The 19,382-nt window shown below is 36.6% G+C and overlaps 1 protein-coding gene across 3 annotated transcripts in view; it reads left to right on the forward strand.

The window, feature by feature from the left end:
• Asap (ArfGAP domain of ASAP) overlaps positions 1–19,382 on the forward strand; it is a 673,774-nt gene that overhangs the window by 492,848 nt on the left and 161,544 nt on the right. For 2 of the 3 annotated variants that reach the window (XM_090375988.1, XM_090375989.1), the window contains one exon: positions 4,048–4,356. The exons of the other annotated variant lie outside the window; for it this stretch is intronic. In XM_090375988.1, the coding sequence (XP_090232114.1) occupies positions 4,048–4,356 (309 nt within the window). The remainder of the gene's footprint in view (positions 1–4,047; positions 4,357–19,382) is intronic. 3 annotated transcript variants of the gene reach the window in all.

The raw sequence follows: 19,382 nt of genomic DNA on the forward strand, positions 1-19,382 counted from the left end.
ACTCTTGCAGTAACAGTTTAACTGTATTTGGGAAGGTAGAAAAATTTCAAATTTTTAATCATTGGTTAATGATTAATGATTATTTCTATCTCTTACTCTTGTAAATAACATGGGAATGTTATTTACAAGAGTCACCTGTCAGGTGATCCATAACCACTGCCGGGTTAATATAAATGAAACAAAAATATTAGTAAGAGATAGAAATAAACCATCTGAAGAACTCAAAAGAGAAAGAATAATGCATTCACAAACTTGCGTGTGGTGTTCAATAGAAATGATGAAAATGATGCTTATATTTCCCCCTCCCAGTCACTCATCCCATAATTTCTGTGGATCCTACTTTTTTTTAGCTTGCATATCCTGGAGTTTTTCTCATTTTATGCTTACTGATGACTTTGATAGATTAATAATGATGTATCCACATAAATAAGTGAACATTTGCATTAAATATCAACAGATATCTTGTTTGTTTGTTTGTTTGTTTGTTTTGTTTTGTTTTTTTCCCTCCACTTACAGAAAAAGAAAATGTACTGGAAATAATTCACCAATAAATAATAAATAAAAAAACAACAACAACATTTTAATCAGATGTTTAGAGAACAAATGAGCAACTGGAAGATTGATTAATAAGTAACCATCCCTATTATATCAATGCACTGTATTTAATGTAATTAAATTTAGTCCAACATTTCCACTCTTTCTTTTTCTCCTCCCATCTGCCCTTTATATTGATCATCACTTGCTCTTAAATACACTCATGGTCTCCACAATGGTGCAGTATGGCCTAAGTCATTGCTGTGCCTAAAATCCAATAACTGAAATATGTCTTAATGTAGTCTTCAGAAATAGTTTCTTACAAGGCTGTAGCATAATAAACTTTTGGGAAAACTCTCTAGGTTTCAGAAGTTCCTGTTTCATTACCTGAAGTAATAATGTTCTGGCTTGACAGAAACTTTATTCTTTGCCTCAAGAGTGCACTGAGTGTATTAAAAATGTTGTCATTGTGAACACATTGTGCACTTGTAAGTCATGTGATTTTGAATACACAGCTAAGGGCATAAGTCACTTAATGTTTCATTTTTACATAAGCAGGGTGTCAGTCCATTTGACTAAATCTGTGTAGGAGCTCCTAATAGCATGCCTTGTTTCCTAGACTATGCACACCCACTGCAATGTATGCAGTATGGTATGGGGAACGGACTATCCTGTTAAAATTATTTTACAGATCTTCATTGTCTCCTGTAATGAACTCTTTCTAAGCATGATAAGTATTAAAAGCAGATTTAATTGCTATTTATTTGTACTGACATGTATACACAGTATATTGTGTGTACATTGTATACCTATATACATGTATAATATTTGATATACCACACAACACACACATCAGTACAAATAAATAACAATTAAATCTGTTCAATTAAATTAATTAGAAACAGATTTAATTGTTACCTTGCTGAGAAAGTTATTACAGGATACAATAAAGGTCTGCAAAATAATCTCAGCAAGTAGATTCCTTTCTCCACTGCATTGCATGCATTGTGCAATAGTTGTGTGGTAAACATTGTTCCAAATCTCCAGTGACCAGACCAGCACTCTAACTTTAGACCATTTAAGCCTAGTAACAGCTAAAAAACAGTCATGAACTAGGCTTTGATATGCAAGCTCAGACAGTGACTTTATCTAATGTGAATTGTGAGAACATTGTATTAAAAAGTTACTATAAATTATAAGCAATAAATTGCAAATTCTATGATAAATTTCAGTGTTACTATAAATTGTAAAAGCATTTTATAAAAACTGTTAGGACACTTTGAGAAACAGTGCAAATTACAGAATGACCAGAATTAAAGCCAGCCTCTTCCAAAAGTATGCAAAATAATCCTCCATAAAAGCAGAATATTTAGAATATCGACAATTTCTGCTAAAAAGGAAGAACATTAGCTATGGAAACAGAAAATAGTTCATTATTATTGTTACGGGTATGATTTACTGTAATTCCTTTGTTTTGGTAACAATCAGTAAATGTCTGACACATTAATTCCAGTTAGTCACTAATAATGTCAAAACTTCCCATGGGATTTAATTTTATTTGGTTTTGCCGGAGAGTTCTTGAAATTATTAGTCGAGAAATAATAAAAAAAAAGTCTGAAGATGTGAGTCATAGCTAAGTGAATTCTGAGTTTTAGAGCATAAAAGAACTAAAATAAAAAACGGTGGAGATGATCTCAATGCACATACTAATGTCTTAAAAACAGATCCACTTCAAAAACCATGTGGGATTCATCAAAATGCTTAACTTAACAGAATGAGCTTATTAGTTAAACTGATTTATATGGATGACAAGTGTGTGTGTGTGTGTGTGTGTGTGTGTGTGTGCGCGCTGCTTCATGGATTGTTGATGGTCACCTCTCTAAGAACAAGGACATTGACTTTAACAGCAAGGTGATAAATTGGAATGGAGTTCAGAAAATTGATGAAAATGCTCTTTCATATCCAGCATGCATTGAGTTTAAGAAGGGATCCAGTCCTGATTACTTTGTTAGTAGTCATGCTATTGGCCCCTGGCAGTTAATTTTACCTAATGCTACTATGCAGCAGGTGTGCTACTTCAGTTTTGTTTACAAGTTGCATAGAATTCGCAGACTGCATTATGACAACTTCAGTTCATTTTCCAGTTGAAAACTTATGATAACTGTCCTTGTTTCATGGCCAGTTACAGCTTTCAACTGGGCAGTGAACTGCAGTGCAGAGTGTAGACTGTATTATTTAATTGTCATGATGACATGTTTACTGTATCTGAATGTAATGTACAGTCAACGTAACTCGTAAAAAAATAAAATTTGGAAGTATTCTTTCCTTACAAGGTAATTATGGTATAGCTTGACAGCGAAGTCATTCTTTGCCATAGGAGTGTAGACTGAATGTATTAAAAACATTGTCATGCTGAACGATAATGTGCTCCTGTAAATTGTTATTTTGAATATGCAGCAAAGGAACAAATTTGTAACTTTTCATTTTTATGTAAGTGGAGTGTCACTCCATTTGGCTAGACCTGTGAAGAAACTCCTAATAGCACATTTAGTCTCTCAGACTAAGCACATCTAAGGCTAAATGGAGAGCGTAAAAGTTTAGATTTATATGCCCCACATGCATATAAATCTGAATAATGTGATACAATAAAATATGGTAGTGTTCTTGTAATTGCTCTCAAATATACTCCTCTGACCTTATGTGCCTGTCCTGAAGTATAAACAGAAATTTTATTTTATTTACAGAAGGAAGTGCAGAGTTTTTGTTGTCATGATCACCTTGCTTCCCCGATTTGACACCATATGATTTTTCACTGGGAAGATTTCGGAAAATTAGTTTACTGCTGCAATCCTAGCTTACTTGTGGATTTAAAAACATCCATTATTCATGAACCTGCCAGAATTAACACATAGCATCCTTCTGTTTTGAATTCAGTTTTTCAGCTTAATGGTAATAATTTTCTGAAACTAATTTTTCTCTTGGCTGAACCTCTTTTCCCATTCTGAATAACCTGCTTATATAATAAATTATTCTTTGTACCTTCCAAACCAGGCCAGCTTTTAATTCTGGTAACTCTGTATAAAATAATTATGCCATTGTCATTGAATAATAAATAAGGATTGGTTTATCCTGCTAATTGTATAGAAATATAATGTACAGCCTACCCTTGAACAACTAGAGGGGTATATAAGAAAACAGTCTAATTTGAAGAATTTTTTAGGTGCTCTCTTTTTATTTTTGTAATATTGGATATTTTATTTTTAAATATCCAGATTTGTTTCAATTTTTATCCATTTGTTGAATTATTTTATATATTTTCAATGTTGACAAAATAATATTTTATATTATTTTGTCAACATTGCTTTATGAGTGGTATATGATATTTATATATGGCAGTGGGTATTTTTAATTTTAAATTGCTTTTCCCAGCTCAAATGAAATTATCCCATTAATCTCTGAAACCTACTAACTATATTATAATTCTAACCAGTCCCCTGCTTTTCTTCCCTGCAGTCCCTGGGCTCAACTCCCATGGCAGTATCAAGAAGCGAGCTGCACCCCCACCTCCCACCCATGCTGCTAGTTCTCATGGTCCTGCCAACTCAGGTCACTCCCGAACACCCTCAGACCCAGGGCTTTCTCAGTCTCCTTCAGGGGCTGTTCATCGGCGAAATCGTTCCACAGATCTTATCTCTAGTGGTAATGTTCACTGTAACAACAATTCAAGCTCCTCAGGTGGAGTCACCCCTGTTGGCAGAACAGTTGATCCTAATAGTAATGGCAATGCCCCTGTACGGGTGCTGTCATCAGGGATTACCCTGGGTAGGAGGCTGCTATTTATAAATTGTGAAAGTTAAGTTTTTTTTAACTGTGTTGTGCATGTGCAAAGCAAAAATGTCAAATGAAGTTTAAGAATTGCTAATAATTTATAATTTTTGTAACTTAATTAAATTATTCTAATAATAATGGCAAAATCATAAGGGAAAAAAAGTTTGTTTCTTGCACAGAATAATAACTAACATTGTTATGTGGAAAAGATTCAGTACTGTTTTAACATAGTTAATTCAGTATCAAATAATACAAAGTACTAATTATTTTGAATAATAATAATGATCAGTGCTGTGTGGTAGACAAATTTGTTGGACTGCACCTCCGTGTATGTCCATGCAAGTCTTTGTACCCCCCCCCCAACCTCCCTCGAATTTGATCCAGAATTAATGGGAAATCACTGGCATTTGTTTCTGAGTTAAAAAAAAAAAAAACAGACAGAGAAAGAGAAGAAATAACTGTTTGTGGTCAGTTTATCACAACTCACAGTTTGTGTACCACTACTCTAGATCATTTTATATATATATATATAATTTAAATTAAAAGTTATTATTCAGTTTAGAAACAAAACTTCATGACAATTTGTTAATGTTCCAATTTATAGGACAAAAGTATTATAGCATATTCTGTTGGTTTACATGGATTATTTTACTAGCTGTTTATCCAGCTGTAGCATAGTGATTTATGCATAGTTCCTATATAGTCTTCAAGTTTTTTGTAAGTTAATGAGTCTTACAATATGATTGCTGTCTCCCTCCTCTATTAAAATCATGTGCACACAACATATCCAGGAAATATATAAGCCAAAAAATATCTATACATAAATATAGAGTGAACAAAATCAAAAATTCTTGATATTGTCTGAACCTATTAGAACATTCACATTCTTCCTGGTATACAAAAGACTAGCCTTTTGTATAAATGCACATTGTACAGTCAATTATTACATACAGCTTTAAGTCATCCATTTTGGTTTTATTAAAACATGGTGGTGAGGAATAGAGAGACCATGAGATAGCATTTGTGATAGCTTTGGCACTTACCTTGTGATTCAGCTTTATAATAATGTATATGTTTAAAAAATTTTTGTCTGTAATTGATGATACTGAGATTATTGTGCCATTAAAAATTTAATTGCATTTGTGTTGCATGTAATGGAAATACAGGGGTCTATTGAACCCTATTTCCATTCTGTTTGTGTTTTTCTGGTTTAACAGAGTTGCGCAAAGAACATGCTTGAATTCATGTGATGCCATTAATATGGTAAAGTTTTTATATATAGTCTTATAATAAGTTCCTTGATTTTGTGCCTGTCCCAGAGGAGAAAATTAAAATTTAGTCCTGTGACACCACTTCTTATATTTCAGACACAATCGTGTAAGTTATAAAACTAACATAAGTATTTTTAAAAAATCTAAAAAAAATAAATAACATGAAAGTGATTTTGTAAATAAATGAATAAAAAGTTATAAAAAACACTTTTTTTTTTTTTTTTTTACTGAATGTTTAATAACTTTAGAAATATGGATATTGAAAATGGGAAATTATATTGCATAATGTAACAACATAATTTGAGAAAGTAACTTTCATAATCTCAAGCAGTTTTTATAACAAATGTCCAATGTCATCTCCTTGATCCTCAAAGCATGCTTGGCAATGTTGCCAAACATGCAGAAACTTTTAGTATGCACTATAAATTGTTGATACTGTCGGCAGCAGCATTTTATGTGCATTTAATTAATTGGTCTTGTGCATTTCTTCATACTAAACTTTCTCCTTCATGGAACTCTATATATAAATATTAATATGATTGATACCTGGAGATTATGCTGGCTAGGGCATTACCATTAGTAGAGGCATACAATGCAAGAAAGCAAGCTTATACAGAATCAGCCAAAAAAAAAAAAAAAACTTCCCATTTCACCCATCCATTATCTCCAAATGTTTGTCTAGTTCTGCCTTGAATTTATTTAAGTTGGCAACTTGTACAACAACAGATGGAAATTTGTTCCAGCAATCAACTGCCCTCTGGCTAAAGGCAAATTTCCCCACACCTATTCTACAACTGTCTTTTCTCAATTTGAATGTATGACCCCTCAGGCGACTAAGCTGGGCAAGAATGGAACATCCTTGTGCAGTCTGTGGAGATAGTTGTACATTCAGCCATGCTTTAACACATTAGCTATAATGAGTGGGTGCTTGATGTTGTAGCCACATGATTGTTGGTTCCCACATGTACAAGATGTGTCTGAAAAGTTTTAGAACTGATCTTTTTAAATGATACTATCAGTGTCATTCATTGGTCACTGTTGAAACTTTTTGCTATCAAGTCTGAACTGGCTCTGTGCCATGTTTCGTCAGTGTGCACAAAAGCGTTCTACTGAAAAGTCATGTTTAAGTTGGTGCAATAAAATAATGTCATCATGGATTCAAGGATCAAGCAAAGAGTGGCAATAAAATTTTATTTTAATGTCAGAAAAAGTGCAATAGAAACCGTTGCAGTGGTGAATGCAGCCTATGGACATGAAGCAGTATGACAATCCAACATTTTTTTGCTGGTATGGATGGTTCCGTGAAGGTGGGAAGATGTTCAGGACGATGCATGGAGTGGTTGCCCATCCCAGTCTATTACAGACTCAGCCATGGAAAAAGTTTGGTGACTGTTAATGGAAGATCATCACCTATCCCTCCAGATCAGCATTTCCCAAACTGGGGTCTGCAAAATGTTCAGAAGGTATCGAATATGTTTTTATTTTCTTAAAAAATATACTGATAGAATCCCAACTAACTTCATCATAGAACATTACTTATTTTTGATAAGATTAGTGTATATAATTGTATACATATTTCAAATTATTTATTCTGTGTATAGCAAATTGATGATAAATAAAGTTATTATTATGTATCTGTATAAAAATAAGAATAAAGTTGAGTTGTTTCACACATAACTTTGAAATTTCTTTTCAGAAAACCCAGTGTTCATACTGAGTTTTCTTTTTTGAAGGGGGGTTTGCAAACTTGTTTTGATTTTGAAGGGGATCTACAAACTTGTTTTGATTTTGAAGGGGATCTACAAACTTGTTTTGATTTTTGAAGGGGGTCTACAATCTTGTTTTGATTTTTGAAGAGGTCCATAAATCTCAAGAGTTTGGGAACTGCTGCTCCAGATGATAGCAGACCAGCTTCACATCAGGAAGGATACCATGTGTTCAATTGTTGTCAAAGATTTAAAAAAAAAAAAAAAAAGAAAGAAAGAAAAGTGTTTTTGCACTTCTTACCACATGCCATGCACTGACAGTGGAACAGAAGGAGGAATGAGTTGCTGTGTGTCAAGATTTCATTGAGATGGCAGACAGCAATCCAGCCTTTTTTAAAAAAATCATACCTGATGAATCCCAGTGCTTTGCATATGAACCCACAACAAAACAACAGCCAACTGCATGGGCTGGAGAAAATTTTTTGCTGAAGTCAAAGAAATTCCAGTTCCAAAAGTTTCAAACCAAAATGTGATATTGATGATTTTTTTTTTTTTTTTGACACTTGAGCAGTTGTGCACAAGGACTTTTTACTGGAAGGACAGACAGTTAACACTGAATTTTAGAGAGGAATGACAGACAGACTGTTGAAAAGAATTCGATGTGTTAGGCCAGATGCAGCTGAGTCAAGTAAATGGTTCTTGCTTCACAAAAGTGTGCCTTCACACAATGCAACCATTGTCAAGCAGTTACTTCACAAAAGGGGTTACAGTGCACCATCATCTGTCATATTTACTGGATTTGGCACTGATTATTTTCTGTTCCCCAAAGTGAAATCCCACCTGAAGGGTCATCATTTTGACATTGGTTCAGAGATCCAAACTAATGTAAAGAGAGTTAAGCAGGGTTCTACAAGATCAGTTCCACAGAGCCATCCAGAAGCTGTATGACCGTGCAAAGAAGTGTATCAAGTTATGAGGGATGTACTTTGAAGATTATAGGGTAATAAATTGTTTTCCTTGATATTTCAATTTTTAATGAATGTAGTATAAAACTTTTCAGACATACCTTGTATGTCTAAGAGAATGGGAGTGTTTCCCTGAGAAAAGTTGCATACAAATGTGCATTTAAATGGTTTGGTATAAATTAAATTGTGTGTGGGCCGAGTAGTTGTCTCCCAAAATACCTGTCTAAATGCTGAATTTGTGCTACAAAGATGCTTATCTAACAGTGAGAGTTTTCTGATGCACACACATTTAGACTGGCGTGCCCACTCAGCATTTACCTAGGTTGACAGCATTTGGTGGAACCAAAATTCTGAAAAATTCTAGATGAAATTTCTTAATCAAATAAAAATACCAAAGTTTAATTATGAAGGGGAGGGGGAAATGGCTAGGACTGATAGCAGTTATTTAAAAAAAAAAAATCTTTGTGGAGGAGGAGGAGTGTTTTATTAAAATGACATTTCGTTCTCACAATGAATCCCAACACTTCAGGGCAGGGTGAGAGGATGAGGAAAAGTGAGCTTAATCAGTAAGATGTTGAGGGAGAGTTGGAAGAGGAGGTATGGTCAGGGAGTTATATAGTTTTATAATGTGTCATGGAATTTGGCTACTTAGGTGAGTATGAAGTAAAAAATGCGGGCTACTACCACATAGTTACTTCAGTGATTGCCTTTTAGTGCTCAAAGTAACAAAGATTAAGAGCTGGTTTTCTTGACCATCTGTAAGTTGAAATTGATTTATTATTTTTGCATTATAGTTACCTTATTTCGCTTATATTCTAATGTGCATGACTAGTTGTGTATTTGTTGAAATAAAATGTATTTCTGATTACCTCCAAAGGATTATATATTGGACAGAAATGAGTTTGTTTTCTTTGATTTCTATTCCTTGCTGAACAGTGGGACATGCTTCAGAAAGTCTTCCCCCCCCCCTTGATGTGGACATAGTGAATGGGACTTCCCAGTAATGCTGCTGGTCCTTCAGATTAGCATCACTGGGATCCAATGCCCACAGCCTAGATTCCAGTCTGACACCATAGAAATCCAGCATGTTTGCCATGCTGTGCAACCCATGAAAACTTGGAAAGGGGGTTCTGATTGTTGAGGGGACAAGCTTCGACACACCACTTTGGCCCCTGCTTCAACATGATGGTTGGTCCTGGGATGGCTCACTCAGAATCAGTTGGCTTGTGTGCTCACCTGCATTGGCCAACCATATCAATGCCATGCCCATACCCTCATGGTCTTAAGAACAAAACTCAGGCTGGCAGTAGTGCAGGTATGGTGCCTGGGGGTATCCTGGCATCCCACTCCCAAGTGCATTTATTGTTTGCAGGGTAATGGACATTCCCTTGGGCTCCATGGTGGGTGGGGAGCCTAAGCACTGAAGCAAAATCAAACTTATTTTGAATCCGGATAACCTTAATCATTCTTCAGGGACCAAAACACGGTCCCGACTAAAAAAAAATAATGGCAATGAAGCAGAAGAAAACACTTCAGCAAAAAGGCCCAGAACTGAACCTGTATCAGGTCGAACACCTAGATACCCGATAATCCATTCCACTGGAGGGAAACCAATAGAGAAAATGTCACCCTTCTTTATTCAGAAGGGTTGGCAGGTTTCCCTAAATCTGTAAAATGGCTGTCTGTGAATATCCTCATTGAAACCAAGCTTGATAAACACTCAGAGCAGCTCCTCCGAACCACCTCTATTGGAGGAATGCAATTACAGTAATACCACACAATAAGTGGAACTCATCCCAAGGCACAATCTCTGAATGAGATCATGCCCCTTGGGATGACTGAAGAGGAAATGTTTTTAGAAATAAATTCACAAGGAGTGACAACTGCAAAGTAAAAGTTTGTACATAGTGATGGGAATATAGCCCCGACTAGAAACCTCATCCTTACTTTCAATACACCAACATCTCCTAATTTGATCAAAGCTGGCTACCTGAACTGCACAGTACATCCATATGTCCCAAATCACAGGAACTAGTCATTGTCAGTGACTCTATTGTCAGGGAAATGGCAAATATATTGTGCAAAAAGGATAGGTGAAACAGGACCAGGGTATATCTGCCAGGAACGAAAGTTGATGTTGTACAGCAGATATCATCTTTTAAGGGCACAAAAAGTGATATTGTTGTTTACGTTGGCACCAATGACATTGAGTAGGAGAACGGCGTAATTAATTAACAAGCACAGGCCAATGTTGAAAAAAAAAACTGCAAATTAGGGATAAATTTCAAAGTGTCTGCAATTCTGCCCAGAAATGATAGGAGGGAGTATAAGTGATGAGAGCCTTGTCAATCAGTTTGACCATGAAGAGATTGTGCAAGGCTAATAGGGTAGAATTTTTCTCAGTGTGGTCTGTGGTTGTTAACAGGAGAGGCTGCTTCTACAGGAATGGGATACACTTAAATGGAAAGGCTGCAAGAATATTTGCTGATGTTATCGAGGCAGTGTTAGGTGGGTTGGAAAACTTCTAGCTCAGGGGGATACACAGACTAATAGATTAATAGTAGCCACTGGCAGAGGTGAAAGTAATTCTTGCACTGCTTCTTTTGGAATGAGCAGCACATTGGAAAACAAGGAGATGGGGATTTCAAGGACTGCTGGGAGCAGGGCTGGATTTACACATAAACTAAACTTCTTTTTTAATTTTGTCAAAGTGAACCAATGAAGGGCCTCGTACATGTTATAGCCTAGGGTCACAACAAGTTTAAATCAAGCTCTGGCTGGGAGTCATCACGTAACAAGTAAGTACATGGGCTGTGTTATGGTAACTAAGAATAAGAACAGGTGCATGTATACTTACGTATACACCAATGCTAGGAGTTTAATAAATAAATTTGATTAATTTTAGGTGCTGATCAAAACCTCAAAGGCAGATATTGTTGGGATATCAGAGACATGGTGTCACACAGATATAAACAGTGTAGAATTGTAATATGGGGAGTTCAACGTGTACAGAAAGGATAGGAAGGGAGCAGGGTTATGTTTTTAGTTACATAAAATCTGAGGAAGTGCATCCAGTTGACATAGATGGACAGTGCAATGTTGATTCAGTTTGGTGTATCATAAGCACTGGGAAAGGAAAAATGAGAGTAGGAGTGTATTATAGGTCTAATGACTCTGATGAGTACAATGAACGGTTGTACAGAGAAATAGAGTGGGCCAGTAATTCAGAATTTCTTATAATGAGAGATTTTAACTTCCCAGACAATGACTGGAACTTGTGGGCTGGTGACTCGCACACTAGCAAGATTTTGTAGATTTATTACAGCAGCATGTTTGAGAGGGAAGGCCCCAGGTGCCAAGCGATTGTGACTAAGCGATTTCTCTGTACTTCCAGTGCGATTTCCATAAAGCGATTTAAAAAATCTATTTATTTTATAACAGCTCTCATAACAAAAGTCCCTGTACAGAGCAAGGAAGGAAAGCCACCTTTCTTTATTTTCTCATAGTATATTACTAACCCCTACTACTCTTCACTTGGTCACACCAGGCACTGCTCCTGCCTACCCGTGGCAGGTCCGGAAATCTTGGCAGAAAAGTCTCTCTACCAAGGGCTAAAAGAAGCAAAAATGGACCATACCAATACTGACTCTTGCGGGATCAATGTCCCATCACATTCTAGAGAGCAGGAAGCTTACAACCCTTCCTATGCAAAGAGACAAAAGAAGGATACAGACCAGAATATCTGGCCTCATTTCCTCATAATACATTCTTTGACTGACCAGCCAGTCAGCAAGCTTTCTCCTTTTCTGATCCAGAAAAGTTTAGAGAATGCCGCTGGCTCACCAAAAATGGTTCGCAGACTAAGATCAGGTGACCTGCTTGTTGAAACAACACAATCCAAGCATTCTGACAAGCTACTTAAATTGAAAACACTTGGAGGAACTCCCATAGAAGTGTCACCTCATGCCACCTTAAAATACTCAAAAGGAGTTGTAACAGAATGGGATCTTCTACATGTATCTGAGGAAGAAATTAAACAAGAGCTTTCAAAACAAAATGTTATTCAGGTAAAAAGAATATTAATCAAAAAGGATGGTTCACTACTTCCAACCAGAAACATTATACTAACTTTCAACTTGCCAAATCCACCAACCGGATTCTTGAACCAAATCCACCAAAGCCGGATTCTTGAACTGTCATGTCCGACCGTATATACCGAACCCAATCAGATGTTATAAATGTCAAAAATTTGGGCATTCACAAGCAGTATGGTGAGGGACTGCTGTATGTGCTTCATGTGGATCCAAAGATCATACCCATACTGAATGTTCTGCACAAACCTTACAATGTCCAAACTGTAGAGGCAACCATTCCGCTTACTCCAAAGACTGTGAAAAATGGAAAAAAGAAAAAATGATTCAGAAGTATAAAATTGATCACAAAGTCTCCTACCCTGAGGCAAAGAAACAAATATCACCAATTACAATAACACGCTCATATGCAGCAACTGTCCAACAGCATAAACAGATAACTGCTGTTACCACCACTACCACTTCAGTTCAAACCAAAGTTACAGTCCCACCAAACATCTCTATTTCTGATTGGGCTCGCTCAATCCTAGCTCCATCAGCAAAATCATCTTCAATCTCAACTTCTAATCAAGCCATAAATACACCTGTTACAATTCCACAATCAATGCCTTCTATGTCACGGCTAACCATAAATACTAAAAACATAGATATAGATGACAAACTCCCTGCCCATGATCATATGGATACATGTGAAAAAGAAGTCCCAGAAGAACCAATCTTAGAGATACATGCTGAGGAAGAGATGGAAGTTTGCCCAATCTTCCCCAGAAAAGAGAAAAAGCCTGAGCGATCCAAGAAGACCCCCCCACTCGTAAAAAGTCAGAAACAAATACAAACACAAAGCCAATGTAATGCACACAATAATACAGTGGAATTGTTGAGGTCTCTGCAGTAACCTTGATGACATTCGCAACCTAATTGATAAATATCACCTGGTAGGCATCTGCCTTCAAGAAACTAACCTAACTCCACAAATAAACGTAGCAGTAAATCACTATGGTACCTATAGACAAGACCGACGATTTTCCGGAGGAGCTCATGGTGGAGTTGCAGTCTTAATTGATTCTAAAATTCTATGTAAACGCCTCCAACTACAAAATTTTTTGTAAGCAGTTGCAGTTCGAGTCTCAATACAATTTACTTTTTCACTGGTCTCACTCTACCCCCCCCCCCCCCAAATCAAGAATTTTCTCTTTCAGATTTGGAAGCATTAGTAACCCAGCTCCCAGCTCCGGTCTGTATCATGGGAGATTTAAATAGTCACCATCTCATGTGGGGATCCTGTCACCAAGACAAACGTGGTAAATTGATTGAGAAATTACTGGAAGAGCAAAACCTCTCTCTCCTTAATACTGGAACTGAGACATACATCCATTTGCTCACTGGAACAGCCTCTGCAATTGACATATCCATTGATTGAATGGTCAATATTAAATAATCCACTAAATAGCGACCATTTTCCTGTGGTCTGCAAAATACTAACAAATGATGTTGCACATCACGATGGCCAAAAACGATGGAGATTCCATAAAGCTGACTAGACTAAATATAAAACAATTGCAGCAATAGACGAACAAATAATCACCACTCAGCCCATAGACAATGCTACATCTCATGCCACAAACCAAATGCCGACTGGGCTAGCCGGATGGGTAAAGTGCCTGCCTAGCAACCCAAACGTCGCAGGTTCAAATCCTGCCTCGGGCTTGGATCAAAGTACTGCAAAAAACCTTGGGAGGTGCATTATGGCCACAGAAGCTGATGCGCCAACAACTACCAAAAAAAAAAAAAAAAAAACCAAATTTTAATAGCAGCTGAAGCTACAGTTCCTCGGTCATCTGGAAAATACCATAAACATGACACAGCATGGTGGACTGAAGAATGCAGTATGGCCAAAAGAGAGAAGAATAAAGCTTGGAATCTCTTCCGAAAATATCCCATTTTCATCAATCTCATAAATTTTAAAAAAGCCAGAGCCAAAGCTAGATATCTCCAGCGTAAAAGTAGAAAGGAATCATGGATACATTTCGCCTCCACAATTAACAAAAATACAGATACCTGTGTCATATGGAACAAAATCAGAAAACTTAATGGGAAATTTCTTTCAGTTCCAACTCCACTAATAATCTGGAATGGACAGGAGATAACCAACCCCAAGGAAATTGCAAACTTACTGGCACCTACTTTTGCAAATATATCAGCAGTATCGGCATATACTCCATCTTTTCAGAAAACGAAAACTGTAGCTGAAAAATATAGACTAAATTTTAATACCAACCAACAACTCCCATATAACCAACCTATCAACATAGAAGAATTACAAAAAGCTCTGGCTAAGTCTAGGAAGAGTGCCGCAGGACCTGATGGAGTTCACTATGAAATGATCCAACAACTTAATCAAAAATCTCTAAAAGCATTGCTTATCCCTTATAATTGCCTTACCCAAACCTGGCAAAGATCATGCAATCCCTACAAATTATCGACCAATAGCGCTAACAAGTTGCTTTGGGAAAATCCTCAAGAAAATGGTGAACAACAGATTAACCTGGTTTCTGGAAACATATAATGTACTTAACATAAATCAATACGGATTTCGTAAAATCGGATCATCTCTGGACCCCATGATAAAAGCAGAAGCAAATATCCGCAATGCTTTTCTAAGGGATGAGCATCGAATAATGATCAGTCTTAATATAGAAAAGGCCTTTGATACTACCTGGCAATACAGCATTCTTAAAGATCTCCACAGTATTGGTTTGCGAGGAAACTTACCACTCTTGGTAAAAAATTTTCTGAAAGTTAAAACCTTCCTGGTAAAATATCAAAACAATCTATCACAAATATACACACAGGAAGGAGGAGTACCCCAAGGCTCAGTGCTGAGTGCAACCTTATTTGTCATCAAAATAAACTATTATAAAAGACCTGCCAAAAACAGTTGAAACATTCCTTTATGCAGATGATGTTACTATTTCGTGCCATTCACAAAACATGAACATGATAGAAAGACAATTACAAAGCGCAGTGAACAAAATAGAATTGTGGACTAAAAACAATGGCTACAGATTATCACAACAAAAAACAATAGCCATACACTTCTGAAGAAAACGAAAAATGCACCCAGATCCAGAAATAAAACTAGAAAACCAGCTGATACCTCTAGCAAATAGTATATGTTTCCTTGGCCTGATTCTTGATAAAAAACTTAACTTTTTGGAACACATGAAATACCTCCGAACAGCCTGTCAAAAAAAACTAAATATTCTCAGAGTTCTTTCTGCAATGAAGTGGGGAGCCAATCGGTTCACACTTCTTCACCTTTACCATGCTATAATCAGATCAAGACTTGACTATGGGACCCCTGTGTATAGCCCGTGCAGATCAAGTGTCATCAAATGGCTTGATTCCATATATCACAGCGCCTAATCTCTTTAGGTGCATACAGAACATCACCAGTACAAAGCTTATATGCAGACACTCATGAGCCCTCATTATATCTCCAGAGGCAAATGCTGCTATTAAACTATGCAATTAAAATCCAAAGTCTTCCTCATCATCTTACTTGGCAGTATCTTTTCAATCCACAGTGGGAAATCCTCTACAGCAATAAACCCACAGTAAATAAACCAGCCGGAATACAACTAAAAGAAACAATCTCAAAATGGGGCCTAAGCTTTGACAATGTACATGAGGATAATAGCATAAGTATTCCACCATGGCACACTTTTACGCCAAACTGTGACACTTATTTTTAACAATGGGGAAGAAGCACTCTGGCAAATGTTAACTTAAAACAGATGCATGCAGCCCACGCATCACAGTTCTTGGAACACCTTCATATATATACAGACGGCTCTAAAACAGACACCAAAGTTGGTGCTTCAGTGGTCTTTCCACACACTGTTCTCTCACAACAACTTCCAAACCAATGCAGTAGCTATTCTGCCAAACTATTCGCCCTACAAATGGCCTTAAATTAAATAGCTTCTTCCCCTCTTCTAAAACATCTCATATACACAGATTCATTGAGTGCAATACATGCTCTCCAACAAAGACAGACTCCATCACATCCCATTCTCTATCAGATACAAGCTCACCTTGTGAAACTTAAAAGCAAAATGAGGCAAGTAAAATTCTGTTGGATCCCAGGACATACAGGCATTGAAGGTAATGAAAGAGCTGATAGAGCAGCAAAGAATCCTACAAACACAAACCAAAGGCTTTACAAAGTTCCATATACCGATTACAGACCTATCATAAAACAGTTTCTCCACAATCAGTGGTCACAAATGTGGCAAAATGAATCAAACAATAAACTGTTTCAAATAAAACATGAACTACAGCCATGGAAATCGAGTCTTTGCAAGAATCGGCATGAAGAAATCATTATATCCAGACTACGCATTGGACATACACATCTTACGCACTATTATTTACTCAACAAAGCAAATCCTCCAGAATGCCTTCACTGTTCTTGTCAACTCATTGTAAAACATTTCCTTATAGAATGTCCACATACCACTTGGCGCGACAATCAGCCTTCCATCTCGCTATAAATCTTCAAGATTCCCTGACTTTATCACAAATCCTAGGTGATAACGCGAACATTGAAAATATATTTACTTATTTAAAATTAATAGGATATTTTGACCAGATATAAATCATATTTAAGAAATATAAACGTCCTTGTCACTAAACATTAATAGACAGGCACAATATGGCCAAAGTTGCTTTTGCGCCAAAAAACCCAACGAAAACCAACCAACCTTGAGAGGGAATAATACTCTTGATCTGATTATCAGCAGTGATTATTCTTACATTAAGAACTTGCAAATAAAGGAACCACTAGGTAGCAGTGATCACAGTGTGCTGATAAGGGATTTACTCAAAGATGTAACTACCATTAGGAGTAAAAGGAAGGGTTTTTGCTTTCGTATGATTACAGTGGTCTTGGGCAGTTTTTAAATTCTATACAGTGGGACCAACTGATGATGTTCCCAACAGCAAATTCTAAATGGGAAGCATTGAAAGAATTAATTTTTTAAGCTACTAGACTTTTCATACCAACTAAGAAATATTGTTCAAGGTTTAGGCCTAAATGGATGTCAGATGAACTAATGGGACTCTTGGTAGATTAGAAAAATGCATGGAATGCATATAAATTGTCAGGTGACACAGAAGACTGTGGTAGATATAAGATAGTCTGTAATCAAGTCACAAAGAAGGCAAAGGTAGATTACAAGAAATCTTTGGCAAAAGATGTAAAGAAAAACAGCAAAGAGTTCTTTACTTGTGTAAACTCTATAAGAAAGCATGAATCATATTGGTCCACTTGATACTGATGGTTCAACTGTCCTGCTCATCTACATTCACGCATACATTGTTCAGGGAGGGAATGCCAGAAGTTTTATCGAACTCTGGCAGGGAGCTAAATGATTTTGTAATAACTGAGAGCAAAGTGAAGGAGAATTTGTTTAAGTTAAACATAAGAAAGGCACCTGGGGTGAAGGGAATCTATCCAGTTATATTAAAGTAAGCAAGCAAACAAACCCTTAGTCATAATTATGAGAGCTTCCTTGGATTCAAGGGAGCCCCCCCATGGACTGGTGATGTGCAAATATATCTCCAGTTCAGAAAGGGGGGATCAAAGGGTGACACAAGTAATTATAGACCTGTTAGTTTAACTTCTGTTCCAGAGAAAAGAATGGAGTCACTGGTTAAAAAAACAATGCAGGATTTATCTGGACAAGACTGCAGTAATAGTTCAGACACAGCATGGGTTTGTTAAGGCAAGTCTTTTCTGACTAATTTGATTGCATACTGTTATGTGGTCACAAAGGAACTGGATGCAAAAAAATAATTTTGATATCATACACTTGGATTTTAGAAAAGCTTCTGATACTTATGCACATGGGAGACTACTGTACAGATAAGAGCAGTATGACATTAAGGGCAAATTGCTGCTATGGATAAAGAGTTGGTTGAGTGAGAAAAGAAAGAGAGTGGTAATCAGTGGACACTGCACTCTGGAGACTAATGTTATTATTAGTGGAGTTCCCCGGGGTTCGATGTTGGGTCCATTTTTGTTTTCTGTATTTATTAATGATATTGATGAGTGTACGAATGACAGCACGCTGCTGCAGCAAGATCTAGAAAAGCTTAGGAGATGGGCTGAGAAGTGGCAACTGAAGTTAATGGTTGAAGAATCTCATGACATCATATGTTTAGTTGAAACGTGGATGCAGGAATCTCTACATGATGTTTTCCTACTGCTGAAGAATCTCAACTACACGCCATACATGACATCAAGATTTAATCGTAGAAGTGGTGGGAGAGAAATAATTTTAAAATCCAATATTAAAATTTTGAACACATACTACTCTAATACCTTTCAACTTTGAGGGAATTTCCCTACTAATCCAAGTTAAAGATTCTCTGCTTCAAATTTATAATATTTATATTCCACCTGGACCTACTGATGACATCATTAATGAAATAATAACCTGGATTACTTATGTTCTTAAGCCTCAAACTAACATCATTATAATGGACGACTTGAGCTTTCCCCTGCCCAAATATAATTTACAAATGAAGTGGCTGTCTGACTCATTTTTAGTTCTAGGAGCTAAAAAAATCAACATCTCTGTTACAAGAGATAATCAAGTGCTTGATCTTGTATACTCTAATTTTCCACTTCAAGAAAAACTTTGCAGCAACATTACATTTAAATCTGACCACAAAAGTATAGAACTGCAAGCGACAATTTGCTGTGGAAATCCTCGCCCCACTTTGCAAATCACCAAAAGAATATTATCAATTAAATTCGAAATAAAAGTTTTTGCAGCTCTTAAAATACTACCCATGGGATTCTCTCAAAAATATTCCTATACAGGATGCCACCTTTCTTCTTATCGAATGGCTGAATCAACTGAAAACAGAGTCGGCATCGAAACTTGTTAGAATATCTTCTCACTCCAAATCTTGGTT

Source organism: Mastigoproctus giganteus, chromosome 6 (genome assembly GCF_048544385.1).
Source record: "Mastigoproctus giganteus isolate SK-2022 chromosome 6, ASM4854438v1, whole genome shotgun sequence".
In the NCBI taxonomy this organism is placed as follows: Eukaryota; Metazoa; Arthropoda; class Arachnida; order Uropygi; family Thelyphonidae; genus Mastigoproctus; species Mastigoproctus giganteus.